At 39.5% G+C, this 19692-nt stretch overlaps 1 protein-coding gene across 1 annotated transcript in view; it reads left to right on the forward strand.

Annotated features, from left to right (window-relative positions):
* Positions 1–14223, forward strand: part of gbe1b (glucan (1,4-alpha-), branching enzyme 1b) — a 97763-nt gene extending 83540 nt beyond the window's left edge. The window contains exons 15-16 of the mRNA XM_079246463.1: positions 994–1111; positions 13514–14223. Of these exons, the coding sequence (XP_079102589.1) occupies positions 994–1111; positions 13514–13576 (181 nt within the window). The 3' untranslated portion in view covers positions 13577–14223. The remainder of the gene's footprint in view (positions 1–993; positions 1112–13513) is intronic.
* The last annotated feature ends 5469 nt before the right edge of the window (positions 14224–19692 follow it).

Genomic DNA, 19692 nt, shown 5'->3' on the forward strand with positions numbered 1-19692 from the left:
CCAAACAGAGCTGGTGTTCGTAATGATCCACCATCATGATTTTAATCTTTCCTAAAATTTTTACAAAAGTTTTACATAAAATCCCTCCAACACAGACAACTTTTACTCTGTGTGTTTGTCGTATGTGTGCGTCACTCCTGCAAGAACATGCACACACTCTTGTACACATGCACACACTCGTATGTGTGCGTCACTCCTGCAAGAACATGACACTTGCAGTAAAAACAGTGTCATCAACGTATGTCTGATTCTCAGAGCTGGTGTGTGAAGTTAGTTAGTTAGTTAGTTAGTTGCCAAATACTGACTAGGTGACATTATTGGCTAGTTTGAAGCTAATTTATGACAGCAGGGCTGTTTCTAACATTACAGTGTGAAGGGAAAGGGTTGGCTTTTGCTTGCCTTCTCATCACTTTTCCTTTTCAAATTCACACATTCTAGTTATTAATGGATTGCTAATCAGAGATTTACCTGTACTTTATAAAATACTAACATAAGCAAAAAATACCTTGGCAATCCACTGATATGAGGTTTTTGCACCTGATTTGAATAATTTTGCTGTAGTTTTCTTTCTCATTAGATGCCAAGTCTTTTCTCATATGATTATGGAAAATGGAAGATAACGAGTCCTATCCCACCTGTATCTGTCGTTGGATCTTTTTTTTTTTACATTTATTATTTATGATGTGAAATGATTAAACCAAGACAGGTTGTCTCGCATATCTCTGAGAGGGCCAGATCACCTTTTCTGTCACTTCTTCAAATTTATGTCGCAGTTAAAATTTCCTTAAACTGTCCTTAAACTGGATTTCACTGTGCTTTACAAAGGAGATGAATTCTGCTTAATGTGAGGATTTTAAGAAGCATACACCACCTGAGCACGTCTAAACCAAGTCTTCACCGGTGATAAAAACCTTTCCTTTTTATCTTCTTCTGTGTTCTATCTCATAAGCTAGTTTCCCACCACTGTTGCACCTTAACTTCGGTGTCTGTCAGATATAAAATCAAGTTGGATTCAGATGCAGTTCAGTATGGAGGTCACGGACGACTCGACCACAACACGGAGTTCTTCACAGAAGCCCAGCCCTTTAACGGCCGCTCCAACTCAATGCTGGTAAATATGTGCAATATGTCATTTTGACTCCCTTTAAGGCATCTTTTGTTTAATATCTGAGTCCCACTTTTAAGGCATGCTGTGATCACAGATTCAGGACTGTTGTAGTCAAACATAATCCATGCTTCATCAGCATCCTACTTTGCATACTAATTCTATCATGTCTTACAAGTTGTTTATTCATACTGGTGAAGTGGCAAAATTAAGCACTCAGAAAAATAACACATTTGAAGCGATTCTTCAGTGTGCTGATGGATAATAGTGTCGCTCAGAGTGGTGCACATCTGTAGGCTAGCAGAGGAACCGCTCACCGTGGAAAAACATCAGGACTTGTTGGTCACAATTAAACTGCTTTGTGCACTTTGTCATTTTTTTAGGCCTCTGCTCCGAAATTGTATACTTATAATAACATTAGTATATCTCTGCAACAACAAGGTTTATTTGAATAGTATCAGTATTTGTGTTGCTGGTGAAGAATTGATGAAGATGAAATAGAGAATACATAAAGAAAAGATTCAAGATTGCCTAAAAAAACACACACTTTTGGGATAAATGAGAATATTTATTTGGAATGATGTATTGCAGCTTTAAAACAAAATGTGAACACTATCTCTGCAAAGCTGAGCTCTGACAAAGTAAAGCAGAACGAAATTGAAGAGGTTGTGGTATAGACAGTTCAAGCAAATAATGATCCATGTGTCAGTAAAGTAATAGCATAACTTCAAAGCACGACTGTATAGCAACACAATGCCTTCCTTTAATCGCAATGAGGAAGAATGTGGCTCAGAAACAAAGGATGAGAATGATAGACATCCAGCTGTTTGTTTTCTTTCTTCTTTTCATGTGACTATGATTAACAAAAAAAACTCTCCACAGTAAATTTAAACATGGCGCTTTTCCCTTTTTGTGGACTTGACCTAGAAGTGACTAGGGTTGTGGCCCATGAGTGGGTAGAAGTGTGTCAAATTTTAGGACTGGATTGTGTATCCCACATTCCCAGTCTATACATATGGAATTACAAACACATGCATACCACTAATCCCTTAAAGTGGCTCTATTATGCACATTTCAGTCTAATTTATTTTCCAGAAGGGCAAAAAATAATCAAGTATTTCTCACAAACCCCTTCATTTATTTTTGTATTGATCGTTTTAGATCAACGTCTTCCAGAAACAAGTGAACAGAGAAAGCTCCACTGTATGTCCTGCCTGCGGGCTGCGTCTGATTGGTTAACTGCTAGGAGTAGTTTTGCTGAGCAGTGAAAGTTGGCGTGGCTTTCTTCTCGTGAAATAGCACAACCGAGAGGATGACCGGTCATTAAAATTTCAAAGTGGAAAAATTTCTCTAAAACCAATCGTTTCCATCCATCCATCTTTTGCCACTTATCCGGGGTCAGGTCGTGGGGGCAGCAGCCTAAGCAGGGAAGCTTCCCTCTCCCCAGCCACATTTGCCATCTATGCAGGGGGGATCCCAAAGCGTTCCCAGGCCAGCTGAGAGATATAATCCCTCCAACGTGTCCTGGATCTTCCCCGGGGTCTCCTACCAGAGGGACGTGCCTGGAACACCTCAACAGGGAGGCGTCCAGGAGGCATCCTGACCAGATGCCCGAGCCACCTCAACTGGTTCCTCTCGATGCGGAGAAGCAGCGGCTCTACTCTGAGCCCCTCCCGGATGACTGAGCTCCTCACCCTATCTCTAAGGGAGAACCCGGCCACCCTGCGGAGGAAACTCATTTCAGCCACCTGTATACGAGATTTCGGTCACGACCCACAGCTCATGACCATAGGTGAGGGTAGGAACGTAGATCGACTGGTAAATCGAGAGCTTCGCCTTTTGGCTCAGCTCCTTCTTCACCACGACAGACCGGCGCAGAGCCCGCATTACTGCAGGCGCCGCACCGATCCGTCTGTCGATCTCACGCTCCATCCTTCACTCACTCGTGAACAAGACCCCGAGATATTTAAACTCCTCCACCTGAAGCCGGACCTGACTCCCGACCCGGAGAGGACCATGGTCTCAGATTTGGAGGCACTGATTTCCATCCCAGCTGCTTCACACATGGCTGCAAAATCACTCGTGTGAGCTGGAGATCACGGCAACATGAAGCCAACTGGACCTGGTCATTTGCAAAAAGCAGGGACCCAATCCTGAGGCCACCAAACCGGATCCCCTCAACACCTCGGCTGCGCCTAGAAATTCTGTGAATAAAAGTTATGAACAGAATCGGTGATAAAGGTCAGCCTTGGCGGAGTCCAACCCTCACCGGAAACGAATTCGACTTACTGCCGGCAATGTGGGCCAAGCTGTGACTCCTGTCTTATAGGGACCGGACAGCTCGTACAAAGGGGTTCAGTACCCCATACTCCCGGAGCATCCCCCACAGGAGCCCCCGTCGCCATGGAAACAGAATGTAGAAAGTGATGGAAAACTCAAACATGTATTAAGGAGATGAAAATGTTGCTGCTCATATGTCTGATGAGAATTCAACACTATAACACTGTAGAAAGCTCAGTCAACTTAAAAAAGCATCATAGAGCCCCTTTAAGCTTGGTGGAAGCTAGGCTAAATTTCCTGCATTGAGCAAACTGAGGTTTTAAAAGGTTAAATATTTAGACGATGGTAAACAAAGAAAAATATATAAAAAGGCCAATGTCATCACACATGCATTAGTCAGGAGATGTTGAATCATCTCAGGTCGACACCAGAATATCGCTCTCGAACACTCCCACATTGTTACAGTTTCCAAGTATGGTAACACTTGACAAGATTGCTTTGAACTAACCTCAACACAGCTACTACCCTGCTGCTCGTATGATCAGCTGTGTCTTTCAGACACTGCTTTGCTCTTTGTGGCGACTGGAATGGATGGGAGGTTTATTACTCTGGTGGCCTGAGTATCAAGCCTGGATGGTGATCTAAAAAAGAATGGAAAACTGCTTCCATTATTTGTTCTGTTTTTGTTTGTTTTAGTTTCTGCAGCAACGCCGTGTGTATTTCTGGTTTAACAGTAGTTTAATGTTGTAGCTTCAGCATTGCAGAGGCATTTTGTTAACGCCCACAGATGCAAAGTCTGATGAAATGGCTGTCAGCTTATTAATGCTTTGTCCTTTTTCTGTTCCACGTTTGATTTCACAAATCAGTTTAATTAGTCTGAAATGGGGTTTGTGGTGAGAGGATCTTTTAAAGCCATTCTAATGAGGTTGAAGTGTGTTGGCATGAAAGAGGGCTGCTTTTTCTGGCATATCGCCTCTCCTTGGGCAGATTCACCAGCTTCTTTGATATTATAACCTATTAATATAAAATAAGGAAAATACTCAAACAGACATCTATCGGGGCGTGGAGGCTATTGTCTCCACAGCATTCTGCATTGTTTGTGCAGGTCATGTTTTTGTATTTTCCTTTTCTTATGCTGACAGTTATTTTTGTGTTATTAAGTGTCACATGAATATGAGATCTACTGCCAGAACGTGCATTATGCATGCCGTTTAGAGTTTACCTTTTCATATGCATGCCTCTTAAGCTTTCACAGCGTCGCAGAGAGGTGAAAAGGATCTGGGAAGATGAACCACTGGGCCTCCATCATGAGTACTGCTTAAAGCTAATAGCATGAAATGGGTCTGTCCTTGAAATGCAAAAAGAAACACTGACATGCATTTTAAGCAGAATGTTTGAGGGTCTTCCTTGTATTTACATCCTCTTTTCAGTTTTTTTCTTTCTTTTTTTTTTTTTCTACGATTAGGAGCCAGTAAGTTGTTTTATAAATACAGTCTGTGCTGAACTAGCGGGGACCACCCCAGCTCCCCAAACTCTCACGGATGATCGCCTGTGTTGAGTCTTGTTAATTAAGCCAATTAATGCATGAGGACAGCGATACCTGTGAAGTGGACTGCATCATTATCTCCTTCTGTGGTTTTTCAGTTTGTTTAGTAAATGAATAAACATCTTGAGGCAGTACTTAAGTTATTTTAGTTTGCACCGGAGTCGACTTATTACCTGATGAGGTATTTGTTTATCTGAACTCAAGCTGAACTTCTTTACAGCGGCTCTGAAAGCGATGCTGTTAATAAGTGGAGGATGTCATTTTGTATCAGAACAGATTGCTTTAAAAATTCATCTTGCAGTGGTCAAACTTCAATAAGACTTTCAGCGCCGAGTTATTTAAGATTCCATCCACCCTTTTCAAAGCTTCTTCTGCTTTTATGCGGACAGTGATCCTCCACCGTATTAGCTGAGGTTTTTATCAGTCTATGACACAAATTCCACAATCTCTTAAATCTTTTTGGACTTTTTTGATTAATTTAAGCACAAGTGCTTCACTCACGTCCCTCTTGGCCAAAATGTGAAGTTAAGTTCACTACTCATCTGTTAATTTTGGCACCAGTGTGGATTAATGGCGGGGGAGGGTGGGTCAGAGGAGTGGAGCCGACATGAAGGGCAGGATGGAGGCAAGCAGGAGTTCTTCTGCCCATATAGTGCTGTGTCTCCTTTAGGCTGCTTTACAGCGCTCGCACTAATTCTATAGTCTTATATAAAGGAGGGTTGTTTTTCTCCTCCTCCTCACACCTACCTGTTTATGACAAAAATAATCAGAGACAAGCCGCTGCGGGGGCTGCGAAAGGTGCCCACACCACTCATTTTTTATTGAACAACTTCTGCTTTTAAAGTCTGTGCAAACTTCTTTCTACTGACTTTTAAATGTATCTGTCACTTCTTCAGCTTCCTCATTACTGAGTAATGATAAACTCTGTGTATCCTCCAAGAATGCTTCACATCTCAAACCGCGGATGCAAATAAGTAGATGAAGGTGGGAGAGTTGAGTGGATCCTTGTGGCTTGGCGTCGTAGCTTCTAAAGAATACTCTGCAACCCTTAAACCCTTTGTTTACAATTATGTTCATGGATTGTTGAAATTTCTTTAACCTTCTTTGCTGTTTCTTTTTTGATGTTTTGTACATTTTCATGGGAGGTAATTGATCTGTATTAATTTATAATTGCAGTAAGGTGCCCAAGTTTTAATATCATGTTAGAATCACATCGATAGTGAGGTATTGTAAATGTATATTCAAGTGCAGCAGAAATTACCTCCATTTTAACCAGATATCTAACAGAAACAGTGAAAGCTTTAGAAGTGGAATAAAACTAAATGGACAAGCATAATATAAGGCTGAATGGACGAGGTAGATGAAAGAAACATGAAAGAGTGGCCATAGCAATATGACACAAGGCACAAAGTGCCTCCACATAAAGTGTCAAAGCTTCTCTACAGAGAAGCACAAAGAAATGGACAAAAATGTCCAAAAAGGGAAAAAAGAAAAAACATTTGCCAAATAAACTGAGTGTACCAGACAAAAGTTGTATTAAGCTGACATTTCCTCATGCAGTGCCATCAGCACAGAGTTGACAGGGAAAAAAAACTTGTGCTTTTTGTATTCTGGTACACTCTGAAAAGTGTGTTCAGGGGTGGTCTTCAAGAAAAACTTTTGGATTTTCTCCTTAAGGATAAAAAAAAAAAAAAAAAAAAAAAAGCAAGCTGTTCTTTGGTGCTCAAAAACACTCTTGTTCACAAAGGCTTAGAAAACCCTTTTTGTTTTCTACATATCACGTTTTCATAAAAGTCCTAATAGAAAATAACCTGGCAAGTGAAAACAAAATATTACATTTTATTAGGAAAAAGCTTCCAGTATACAGGTTAGTGAGAACTTAATTTATTTCAGGCTTTATATTTATAGTTGGTGCACAAACTGTGCGGGTGTTATATTGAAAGAAAGGAAACATTTCAAAATATGATCCTCAGAGACACAAAAAAAGAGCCTTTTGGAAGCAAGAAAATTATTACTGGTGTACATCAGGTTAGACTAATTATTTATATATTTTTTTTTTTTAAAAAAAAAAACCTCTTTAAAATTTGAGTTATATTCTGTACAACTAGACGTTCTTCGACTTCATTCAATTTTAAGTCACTACAAGACAAAGACATGTTATGTTGTGCATGGTTCATAATCAGGAGAATATCATGAAAAGGCTAAAATTTAGCATTTATTTTTTTGAATTAGAAGAGTTATGTTTTATAAAGTCCAAAATGGCATCATTCTCACTGTGAAACATGGGGGTGGTAGTATCATGCTTTGGAGCAGTTTTGTAGCATCGAGGCTGGAATGACTCTGCCAATGATGGAAGAAGTATTTCTAAATTATAGCATTATTTTCAGAAGGAAACTGTCAGGACACCCCTCTATGAGCTAAATCTCAAGGAAAAACAACCAGACGCTGCATGAAAGACTATAAAGCAGGACGTGCGTCCCCAGGCAACGAGGAGGCAAGGTTAAATTGTCACTTTTCTTTCTATTCTTGTTGCGTCATTTCTGGAAACTGGAAACTTTATTAATATTAGGGAGGTTCATGATTGGTCTAAACTTCTCTCTGTGACATACAAACATAAACATTATCAAAGTGGTAAGTAGAATATAATGTTGTGCAGAACTCTCATCATCATGAAGTCAGTGAGCCTGACATGACCTGAGGACACACTAGCGCAACTTTAAGGTCCCATGGTGGAACTGATTCAAGTTGTAGATCGACTTGTGGGTTTTGTTTTGTAATAACAGAATATTTTCACTGCAACTCCTATAATTTTACCCCTGCTAAAATGGAAAGACTTCAGATTTTACTCAGCATCAGATGAAATGGAGTAAAATGTGCCGTTTCTCTTTTTGGGAATAGAAATGCTCCAGCTTTCTTTGTTTGAGTGAAGTTACGGCTTGATCTTCTCCACAGGGCCTTACATAACCGTTTTGTACATCACGAACCGCTGATGAAGACATACATTTCATTCATTTACGAGGACAGAAACTTTTAAACAGTCGGAGCCCCAAATTCCCCCAAATGCGGAAACTTATTATGGGTCACCCTCTTCGGGTACATGTCACATGCTCAGCTTTGTTTGAATGTTATGTCAGAGATGTAATGCTAAGAAAGAGGGAAGAATATTTAGCCGCTCCAAAACCTTTTGATAAACTTTACATGCATCAAAGGGGGTGTCTCCGGTGACAGTTTCACAAAAAGAAATTAAGCTGAACTGAAGGGGAGGGGGGGGTAGTGAAAGGAACGTAGCTAGCTTGTGCCGAATGATCAAAAGACGTTCATTTCCATCAGTGAGATCTAAAGCCTGACATTGATGAGGAGGGATGAACTAACAACATAAAACCGAGACAGGATGCAGAGAACCTGCCTCACACTTGAACATGCGGCACATAAAACACATCAGCACCTCACACTTACTGTGCACACAGTATGAAGCATGTGATAACAAGTTTACATTTATCATATGAGGATTTTTGAATCAGTTGTAGAATAATGCATTTAAACTGGATTTTGTATTTGTGTTTTGTAAATCCTGTAAGTTGATATAAAGTTATTTGAATGGAAACATCTTACACTTCTTTCGTCCTGACAAGTTAGGTCATGCAAGAGGAACCTTAAACAGCATCAAACATTGTGTAACACACAGTTATACATTCAGACGTCAGTGAAAACAAATGCTGTGGTTGCAAAGAGGGACGGATAAAACCTTTAAAATCAGTCAGAGGCCTGGTTAAACACCCAAGTCAGGTTTGCATTGTTACCCAGCAACATCCTTGTGTTGTTCCCAACATACAAACTACATTTAGTCTACAGAAGTGTTTACAGCCAACTGATGTTTGTTTAGTGAGTAATGATGCCAAACGGCGACATGGCTTGAGAGTTGAAGCACACAGACAGTGAGTGCTCTGGTAAGCTGCTGGAGTCAGGAGACCAAATGGATATTCTGGTAAAGCATCTCATGAATCCTTCATCAGTGTGTTTGAACATTGATCAGATTGAGTATTAGCCCAAAGGCTGGTCTCTGCTTTGAAGAGGAGCACAAAATCCGAACGCTCCTCCTGTGAACATGCTATAAGGGAAACCAAGGATATTTGAGACAAAAGAAGCCAAAACAAAAAAAAAAAAAAAAAAGCGGTTGCTGAACAGAAACCGCTTTTAGATCTCACTGCTAGAGGTAAATGTTCTCACTTAGATATAAAATATGCTTGTGAGTGTTAGTAAAGTGGTAAACGCCTACTCATAATGACTAATCAGAAAGCTGCAGAGGCATTGTGGACTAATTCAGACAAATCCCATCAGATGCATCGCCCGAACAAAAACTTGCGCCACGCTCAAAAGAGTAAAGCCTGATATTATGTCTGAGTAATTCATTCGAATCAGCATGTCTGGATGTGTGTTGTATGGATTAATGATTCATACTGATACATCACAAGTGGATTAATCAAGAACATGAAGTCATTAGCACAGGGAGATCAGCAGGGTCGACAGAGATGATGTCTGAGAAACTGTATCGACAGATCGCTTACTGCCGTTCGCTGGCACAAATAAATGCGCATTATTTGTCATAACAACTGCGCTGATCACATAAAAGCATCGTACAGCTTTTCACATATATTTTAGCTTGTTACATTGGGATTACTGTCTGCTCAAAGAAGAGATCATGTTTTTTTTTATATAATTACCTGGGTAAAATATACAAACAGGAAATAAACTAAATGGAAAAAAAGTGAAAGTTATCTTATAAAATTTGCTCCTCTGAACCTGCTGAATTAGATTTCTTACATTAATCAGTCTTTCTGCGTGTCTTTTATGGCAGTAATATGGAGCATTTCTTTTACAAAAATGTAACGCAAAAAGGAAAGGCATTTCTATTTGGGGGTTTATTTCTTAGTTGTAATTGTTTTAAATTAAATTATATCTGTATGAAAGTCTGATCAGTTGACTATTAAACTGAGCTGTGTTCGTAAAGAAAATGCGTTTGTGGGATGAGCAGCAGAGTTGGGTTGAACATATTTGTCAAATCTTCTCTGAGCAGATTATTCTGCTGTTGACTTTTGTTTGTAGACATTTGATGACGTTTGGTTTATTTAACAGTTCATGGTGGTTTTGTCCACCATTATGGGGGAACCCAGCTACTGTTTCCATCTACACTTTTTTTAGGTCTCTCAGTAAAAACTATGTTTAAAACATACTGAAAAGAAACATCGTTACTGTGATAAGTGTTATGTGATGCAAAAACACTAATTATTAATAACTTAGAAATGGCAGTCTGCTAAACAACGAATGAAGTCCAGGTTTAGATGCGTTGCCACCTGTTTCAGTCTCAGATGTCGTGTTTACCTGATGTTTGGTTGACGTTTTTCCACCTGCCAGTAATTTAAAAACCACTGATCATCAAACATTCTTGGAGCATTTTACAACCATCATACTGAAAATGGACGAGTTAATTAAGCATTTCTTGCTGTGATATTTTCATTCCAAAATCAAATATATTATCTGCTAATCTGTGTAAATTAATTTCTGATACATTAATATATCCTGGGTGTTATTAAAGGATTTAAAATCCTACAGCCAGTAAAACCTGATTGAATTTTCAGGTGTTTGGCCTCACCTGTTAGGTCGTCGAGCTGAGAATTTATCAATGCAGCCACCTGCACTTCTGCTCACCTGAAGTCAAAATTGTCTTTTGTTTTACAATCACATCAGCTGGAAAGGTTTAAACAGAAATCCACTGTTTATCGCTGCACAGCCTCCGAAACAGAAACAGAGGAAGGAGATCCGTTGGTTAATTTCCTTTTTTGCTCTGATTACGAAGCAGCTGCAGCAGAATACACAACTCTGCAGGAAAAAAGATGAAATGCTCGTCAGAAATTCTGAATAAGATGGAGATTAAAAAGACGAGAGCCACCGATGTAAACAGACAGCGGGTTCCCCTTGAAATCAGTCCAACAGTTCTGTGCATGGTGGCGTCGGTCCACATGTGGAAAAGCCACAACAGCCTGACACCACCTCCTCATGCCGGGCAGCTTGGTGCCACACGGATGTGGGAAAGAATCCCATCTTCCACCTGCTTTTGTGGCAAGCCAGCCATTGTGGTTCTGTCAGTCACTATAACTCAACCTGCATACCCGAGCTGACCTCACAAGTGATCCATGGGGGACTGCAGGCAGGCCCTTTCATCCTCTTCGCTCCCAAATTCAGGAGGTAGTCTCTGATAAATCCTGTTGTTTGGGGGCGAGCATTGTAACCTCATAGGTTTTACTCAGAGTGGAAAATGGTTGCTGAATCATCTCTGCTGAAATTGCCAACAATGACAAGGTTCTTTTCAGTCCCAGGAGATGTCAAGCTATTCTTGCCATGTATGATCCCCTGTTTATGAAACAAGGACACGCTGCCAGAGCGTCTTGTTGATTCAGACTTCATCCATTTGGCAAGTTTCTAATGGGTGCGTCTCACATGCTCAACTCTGCTGCTCATCCCACAAATGTATTCTCCTTCCAAATGCAGCTCAATTTACAAGAGAAATAAGGTTTTTCAACGGTACTAGATTTATTCCCAGGTAACACTGTTACGACAAAGAAACAATCAACCGCACGCAGATTTGCTCTTTTTCTGCTAAGATTACAGATGACTCATTCTAAGGACATTAATGTACCATAATTTCCTTATCAAAAGAAGATAGCTATTTAAGTAGCAATTTCCTATCCCTCTGTAACTGTAAGCTAATGTGAATATGTAGAAGTGTAGAGTTTACCAATCAGAGTGTATTATCAAACTGTTATTATTGCTTTTAGCTGTGATTAAACCTCCTTTCTTGAGATCCACATGCAGTAAAGTATCAGGGTGTTTTGTTGAAGAGTCGCCATGATGACCTGCATGTCTGCAAATGCCGACACATTTCCAGCTTCCTGCATCTGCACAAGAATCTACTTATGTTTTAGTTTTTTGGAAGGAAAAGAAGCCCTGATCCTGTCAGAAAGATTCTAAATTAAATAGAAGTACAGGCAAATGTCTAAAGCTCTTTTTTTTTTTTTTTTTTTAGACAGACTTGCTGCAGTTTGCCAAGGGTGTATTTGTCCTAGCTAGTTTGAAATATGTTAATTAGAATTTCCTCCACTGATTGCTGCACCCACACTTTGTTGTCTCTGCTGCTCTGTCTTCACAGTTTTGTTTCAAAATCATTGCTGTTTGTCACGCTATCTGTTTGCTGGAAATAAAAGCTGTTCGCATTTTCCAAGTTGGGCACAGTGGTAGCTTTTGTCTAAACAGGTGCAGTGATTCATTGTGACTGTCCTTCCCTCCGCAGTGCTTCTGCGTGGAGACTCTCCCACTGTGACTGTTTAATTAGGCACCGATGTCTGTGTCAGTGTTTCAGCAGCGGGCTGCTTGACTCCCTCGATGACAAACTGTTGCCAAAGAAACACTTCCACAGTGAGCTCAGATCCACTGATGCCGAGGGGGCGGCTGGGAGAGTTCAGGGGGTGATTGAACTGTTTACAGCTCTGCTCACTTTTTTTTTTTTTTTTTTTTTTTTAAAGCTTTCTCTCGGGGGAGTATAGCACCGTTTATGTCTTCCTGCCTTTTCCTTTGGCAGAAATCTGAAGTGACTGATGCTACACGGCGGCTTATCGTCGCCAAATGATACGTAAATATCAAAAGCATTGATGAAAGGTTTTATTAGGTACACCTCTCGGAGTTATGTCCACTATAAGATAAGTCTTTGGACAGTATACACATATAATTAAGCTGACATTTACAGACTTTACCCCCACCCTCCTTTTTTTTAAATAACACGTTTTCCTTTTACTGCACAAAAGTCTTTTTTTTTTTTTAATATATATATATATATATATATATATATATATATATATATATATATATAGATCCGCTTGTGCCCAGTGGCAGATTGTATCTTCACAGAAACAGATATTTGCCGTTGGTGCTCGGCCAATATTTAGACACGACGGGACACGTGTATCACATCGATTGGAGAGTTTATCAATTAAAACCAGCAAAGGCAGGATGAACCCTTTTCAGGCAAGATTGCTCATTTGGGGAATGAATCACTTGAACACACACGAAGAAGAGTGTTTTTGCTAGATGATTTTTCAGCAAGAAAAAATTATTTACAGGACCTAAAACATCGGGATGCACAAAATGTAAAGGTATCAGCTTAGTGGCACAAGTTTAAGGAGTTTAATACACACTCCGCTGACTCCACTGCCACCCAGAGGTCACATTCTGATTATACCTGCGTAACCTTCTCTTTGATCAAGACTGCTGGTTTTCTTTTATGAAGAGTTGCTTTTCAGCTCACATATGTGAATATCCCTGTAAATGCATCTTACAGCCTCTTGACCTTGACTTTGGGTATTGACTAAGTCCAACCGTGAAGCACGGCAAGTGCCGGCACATCTCCCTTCTTACTAAAGAGCATAAACCTGAAGATTCAGTAATCTGCAAAAATTGGTGATCTCGTTAACGTCATTAATCAGGAATTGTCTCACTTTTCTTTCTTTTTTCTCCTTCTCTTTCCGTCTCAGGTCTACATCCCCTGCAGAACAGCTATTGTCCTGGCCAACGAGGAGATAGATTACTGTTATTAGAGGATGATTGTCTCCACAGAGACCAGGATTGAGAATGGATTCCAAACTCAAACTGAGTGTTAACAATCACCTTCATCTTAAAGTGTCAACCTTGTGCACCAGCCAAACCCACTCTTTGTGTCCGAGCCTTTTTTTTTTTTTTTTTTCAAATGAAGGAGTGGAGATAAAGAAAAAAATCATTTTAAGCTTGTGTGCCTTCATATACCATCTGCAACCCTAGACACTGTGTAACCCCATTTACTTCAGATTGGTCCATTTGGGAAGCGTCCAACCTAACCAGCAGCTAGATGCTAAAACTCAAAAACCCTGCCGAGTCCATCCACCTCTAGCCAGCAGCCATTTATAGGCTCGGTTGCATTTGGCATGTCATCTGAAAAAAAAAAACATGACTGGTGACTGTGACAGAGAGAAGAATACAGGCAACACTCAGTGCTTCATATTACAGAAGGAAATAAAAATGTTTAAGGACAGAAAGTTTGTTGAAACACAGCTTTTTTTATTTCATTCATGAATTAAGCACACAGAGAAACTTGCAGTATTACGGTAACTTGAAAATCACTGTCCAGGTGTTTAACCTCTGGTGATCCGTCTTTGTTCCTTTGCACTGTGGAATATGTGTAAGAATAAAGTGATAAACTACTTTGAAAGATCATGTCATGAATTTTGTAAAACTGTTATAATGTCTGAAATGATGCAGCTGATGGGAGCATTATGTAGCTAACTGTGACTCAGGTTTGAAACTATTTTGCAGCTAAAACTAAAATAAAATCACCTCATTTTGTCAGTGTGTTGCAGAACACTATGTCTTTAAGTAACGTTGATCACATTAAATAGTCCATGAATTTTACTCAACTTGTTGAACTAAATTCTACTACAAGAACTTGATGCTGATGATCAGCACATCCTTTCATGTGAAAGAAGAAACTATCACAAGTATGACTCACACACTTTGCTGCTTTAACATACTGTGATTTATGTGCACCGCGCTCATTATTAACTGTCGCATTCCCCTGGGATCATTCCAGGAAAACATATAAAACACCCTAAATTCACAGAGCGACATGTGCCTCTTTCAATTAGCTCTGACTTTTGTGACTTATGCCTCCACACACTTGATGACTGAACATCTGAAAGAGCAGCTGCCGCACTGTTACAGGAGAAGGTTAACGACAAACTAACGTGAAGCGAGAAGCCTCGCTGATGTCTGGTGACTCTTGAACCCACCATCGTGAAACACCATAGAAAAAGAAACGTGGTAACTGATCTTTTTACACCATTTATGCACTTTTGTGTTTCATCCTCCTAAAAGTCCCTTCGTTGCTACGTAAACAGACGTGTTTTGGACAATTTTAGGCACTTTCTGTATGTTTTATCAAAGCGCCGTGGATGGAAAGGAGAGGAGAGCATCCCAAACAAAAGCAAATTCCTTGATTTAGCACAAAGGGTGCTGTCATCTACACCTACTGCATTAGTGCAGACTGTCATTTAAGCCTTGTATTGGAGCATATGGCTGCTTTTGATCTCCCTTCCCTGCAGCTGAAGAAAACACATTCATATTCAAGACCATCCTTCCCTTTAGTCAAAAGTATCATGAATGTGTAATTTCTTCTGCTTTAAAAACAAAACCTTTCTCCACCTGTTTAGTCACACAGAGAAGATCAGTTTGCATATGTCATAAGCAACAAGGTTGTGTGTACAAATTAGTGTTTGACCACCCCATCATGTGATCGTCTTCTTACTACAGCCACAATGAACAGACTTGCATTTATTCTTACTGGAAATGATGTCTGATACGCTGTATGTGTTTCAGAAGATGTGTGTCATTACTACTAACAATAATAAATCTGTGTTTGTGAAGCCACAGGAATGTGGATGAAGTGACTGTGCTGTCTGACTACTGATTCAGTCTCTCTGTACCCTTCAGGGAGAAATGTGGGGGCTTCCGCGTCCTCCCATGTACATCGTGACGCTGCCATCCCCGAGCTCTGCTTGCAATAACTGAGTTTTGATTATTAGAGTTCAGTGTAATTTTGAATTTAATTTCTGGTTCATGTTGCCCTGCCAGTTTCATCTCTGAGTGGGAGTGTCTAAATATGCACAAAACTGCTTTCAGGCAGGGACATTTTTATGTGACTGTTGCTAAGTTAGGAAAAAAATAAAAAAGACAAAAAGCATTTATTTTATAATGGATGCTTTCTTTCTATTAGTTACATTTTGACACATTTGAATAAGTCTTAAAGCTAATTTTAATGTGATAAAATTCTGAATTTTTTTTTTTCGCTTCTTTTTATGGTCACTGTGCTTATTTTGGGAAAATCCCTAGTCTTGTCTGGATTGCAACATTCCAGAGGTCACATTTCTATCCTATGTATCGTAACTAAGTAAGTGCATTTTTATTTGGATGTCAACACAGGAAACATCTCCCTGTCCCCAGATCTCAGGCTGAGAGGAAAGGGAGTTCCAGGTGTCACCTTTGCTTTTCAGCAGCATTTGTTTCGCACCCAGCAGATACTGAACCTGTAATCTCATGGACCTGCTGGGAACAAAAGGCTACAAAAGGTCACTGATAGAAACTCATTCTTGATGATTTAGAGCTCTTTATGTTTAAAACCAGAATTTTAAAATGCATTTAGGAAATATGTATATAATTAAGCTTATTCCTTAAATCTCTGCCTGAGAAAATGGAGGAGATAAGGAATAACAGGATGATGAGGCTGTAAACAGCGTGGTGGGGAGGCAGGTTTTACGAGCAGCTTTATGGCATCGTAGACGGCTCCCTTTGTTTGTTTGTCAGTGTGGTAGGTTATTGCACATGACTTTAAGCAGGACAGCGCTGAAATCTTTGAGATGACAAAGGAGGGATTTTGCTTTGCGCTCTGCACCACAGAATATAAAAGAGCTGTGAAATGCTGTTGCATGACTACACAGAGCAATCACCTCAGCGATTCCCACAACATGATGTAAGGGGATGAAAGACAAGTCATCAGACTATAATGTTTCAATTTCCCAGACATTCACAGTTTGCGCTACTTACTCCAGATTATCTGTCGTTTCTGCACTGGCATCGATGCAAGCTTCTTAAGAGCAACTGTACCATGAAAAACAGTTTGGGAAGATCACAATGTAGCATTAGTTGGGGGTTGTTCCACAGAGGTGTTGATTAAATCCTTCACAAGTTGTTTTTTTCCTTTCTTTTTGGAACCATCTCTAGAGGTTTAAAAGCAACTTTTTTTTTTCCCCTTTCTCTTTTTGTTTTATCCTTTTTCTCATCTGGAATTTCAGCTGTTGGCTCACACCCTGCAGCTTGCTCTCTCCTGGGCAGCTGGGTGCTTGTTTTTAAGCTGCATCACACGTCTCGCGGAGCTTTTTCCATCACTTTACAACTGAGCACCTGATAAAGGCCATTGCAAAAAAAAAACTCTAATTACCATCTCACATCTCTGTGTTCTATCCAGCTGCTGACCTGTCAAGCTGCAGTTTGCATCCAAAACTGCTTAAAGTGCGTTTATATTTAAACAAAACGATTGATGCTGATGGAAAACATGAGAAGCAATGTCAGTATAACATGTTTCTAATGTACTGCGAAGTTGACGTTACTATATAACAAACTATGCTCTCAGAGCGTACTTAAGCATCATACCAACCTCTCTGAAACATTGAATTTTATAGGTGTTTGGGTTACTGAGTGCACCCCCTGCAGGTATGACTGCTATGAAAAATGCATACTTTACAGTATGCAGGTTGCAGTACAGGTGATGAACAGATTTCACAAGTAATCCTGAAGAGTGCACTTTGTGTTGTAACACTTTGTCATCTTGCTTTTCTAATTTGCTTACATTGATAAGTGTGCTTAAAAGGAAATGTCGTCGTTAGAACTTGGGGGTTTGACACGCACAAAGAGGATGCTGTCAGAGTCTGACCCATGAGACTGCACCAGCCGGGAAGGGTTTTCACTGTGCACACTGCTGCTGCTATAATACCAAACTCCTGCAATGGCAGATGTTGTTGAGTGCAGAGATAAATATTGTCTACACCGTGTGTGTTATCAAGTAACTTTCCCTTCATTGCACGATTAAAAAAAAAAAAAAAAAAAGTCCAAGCAGCAGGGAAAATCCAGTACATGAAAAATCTGCTTAAACAGCATCTACTCCCTACGGAGAACGCTGAAATGCCATCATGCCAAATCTTTGTCGGTCAGGTTTGATTAAATGTTAGCATGAGTATGTTTCCTGCAGTTAAGGAACCTCTCTACACACATAAATTAAAAAGCACCAGTGAGGATTTCCCTGCAAGGATAATTAATTGGCATATTTGCTTTTTAATTGTAAAATGAATCTTTTTGCATTTTTTTTTTTTTTTACTTCTGAAAATCAGAAGCAGCAAGAAGATTTATGTGGAAAATAATGACATGTTTTCAGGAGTAATATCCTGCAGGTTTGAACTGCTATTACACAACAGTGAGCAACCTAAGTCAAATTATACAGTTCTTTTATTCCAGCATGGTAAAATAGTTTGTGTATTAATTTTAGCCTCATTTAACATGAATATGGTCAAAAAGTTCATTTCTTGGAACATTTAAGGTTGACAAAGTATCAAAATTTTAATGACTTTTGGAACTTTTTTTTATGCTATTTTAGGAACACAGCAGTGTAAAAAATGAATAATTACCATGTAAAGTATGACGAGAGTAGCTCCAATTTTCTGGTCTTGTTATCCCATTACATTCATGTTCAAACATTAGAAATGATGTTTCACGCTGTTACAGTTTGGCCTTTTTGTGTGCATGTAAAAGGTTTGCGCATTACAAACTCCTGAAAAAGGAGTTCACAGCCGTCCCTCCTCCTGAGCTGCTCGTTTGTTTAGGCTGTTCTTTTTGTTCTTGTCCCTTCTTGTAACCTTCTGGACATTTGCATGTCTGTCTGGTGCCTACGCACTTCAGCTGGTTTAACAGGGAATGACTAGTCGACTGACACACAGCTAGTTTGCCAAACTACATTTCCAGACAATAGACGACATTGCTTTTGCATCTATTTTCATTTTTTTTTACATGACACAGAACATATGACAATTGGCCACATTATTTTATTATACATAGCACATTTTATACATACTAGACAAGCAAAATCTTAATATAGTTATATAAAAAAATCCATTTAATTCAATCATCTTAGACACATGCTCAGCCAACCTTGTTCTACATGGGTAGTCAGCTTTATTAACCAATAAACAAGCATTTGTTAGGAAGTATAGCCTTTTCCTATTCTCCAGATTTATTATCAGTTTTCCACTGTGGTCAGTCCTGTTGAGTTTCCCCCCCTTTATCAACTTTTTTATATGTTCCGTAAACGTACCAAAGCCACTCGGCTAGTTAAGAAAATTAAATAGCACTTAGGAAATTAATTACCTGATTAAGGTTAGCAAATGAACTACTGGTTGGGATTTGCGGGAAGAAAAAAAAACATTGTTTATTTAGCTGATGTGGATAACTTTCACTTTCCCAACTAACTGTTAAGCAGTGCCAGACTTATGGGCTCTGAAGTGTTCCTATAATAGGTCATTTTGGCCATTCATTTATTCATTCATTCATTATCCTAACCGCTTCATCTGATGATGGGTCGCAGGGAAGCTGGAGCCTATCCCAACAGTCTTTGGGCGAAAGGCAGGTACACCCTGGACAGCTCACCAGTCCATCTCAGGTAATGTTGGCCATGTTAAATGCAAATGGTTAAATATATTCCTGGTAAATGGGCTGCTGAGACTGATCAGAGCAGACAGGACCTTTTAAGACGGTGGTCTTAAAGAGAGAAAGCAGCAAAAATTGAGCTTTTCATAAAAAAGTAATGCCACATGAATGTACAGTAACAGGAGTAAAGTAGATCTTATGCAGTAATTAGCACAAAACAAAGAATCATTTTAACTGCAAAGTATGTCAAAGTGATATTAACTTCTTCACTGTTTTGATGGTTTTATGGTTTGTTTCATGGTGTCATGGCCAAGCACGAGTAGAGTTACTACCAGAATATGTTTTCTAGTTGAGAAACTGTAAATGAATATGGGTCAAAAATGTTCTTTGTTATGCAGAACATCTATTTTCTTTTTTTTGTTTTTGTTTTTTT

This window comes from Telmatherina bonti (assembly GCF_933228915.1).
Source record: "Telmatherina bonti genome assembly, chromosome: 9".
NCBI lineage: Eukaryota > Metazoa > Chordata > Actinopteri > Atheriniformes > Telmatherinidae > Telmatherina > Telmatherina bonti.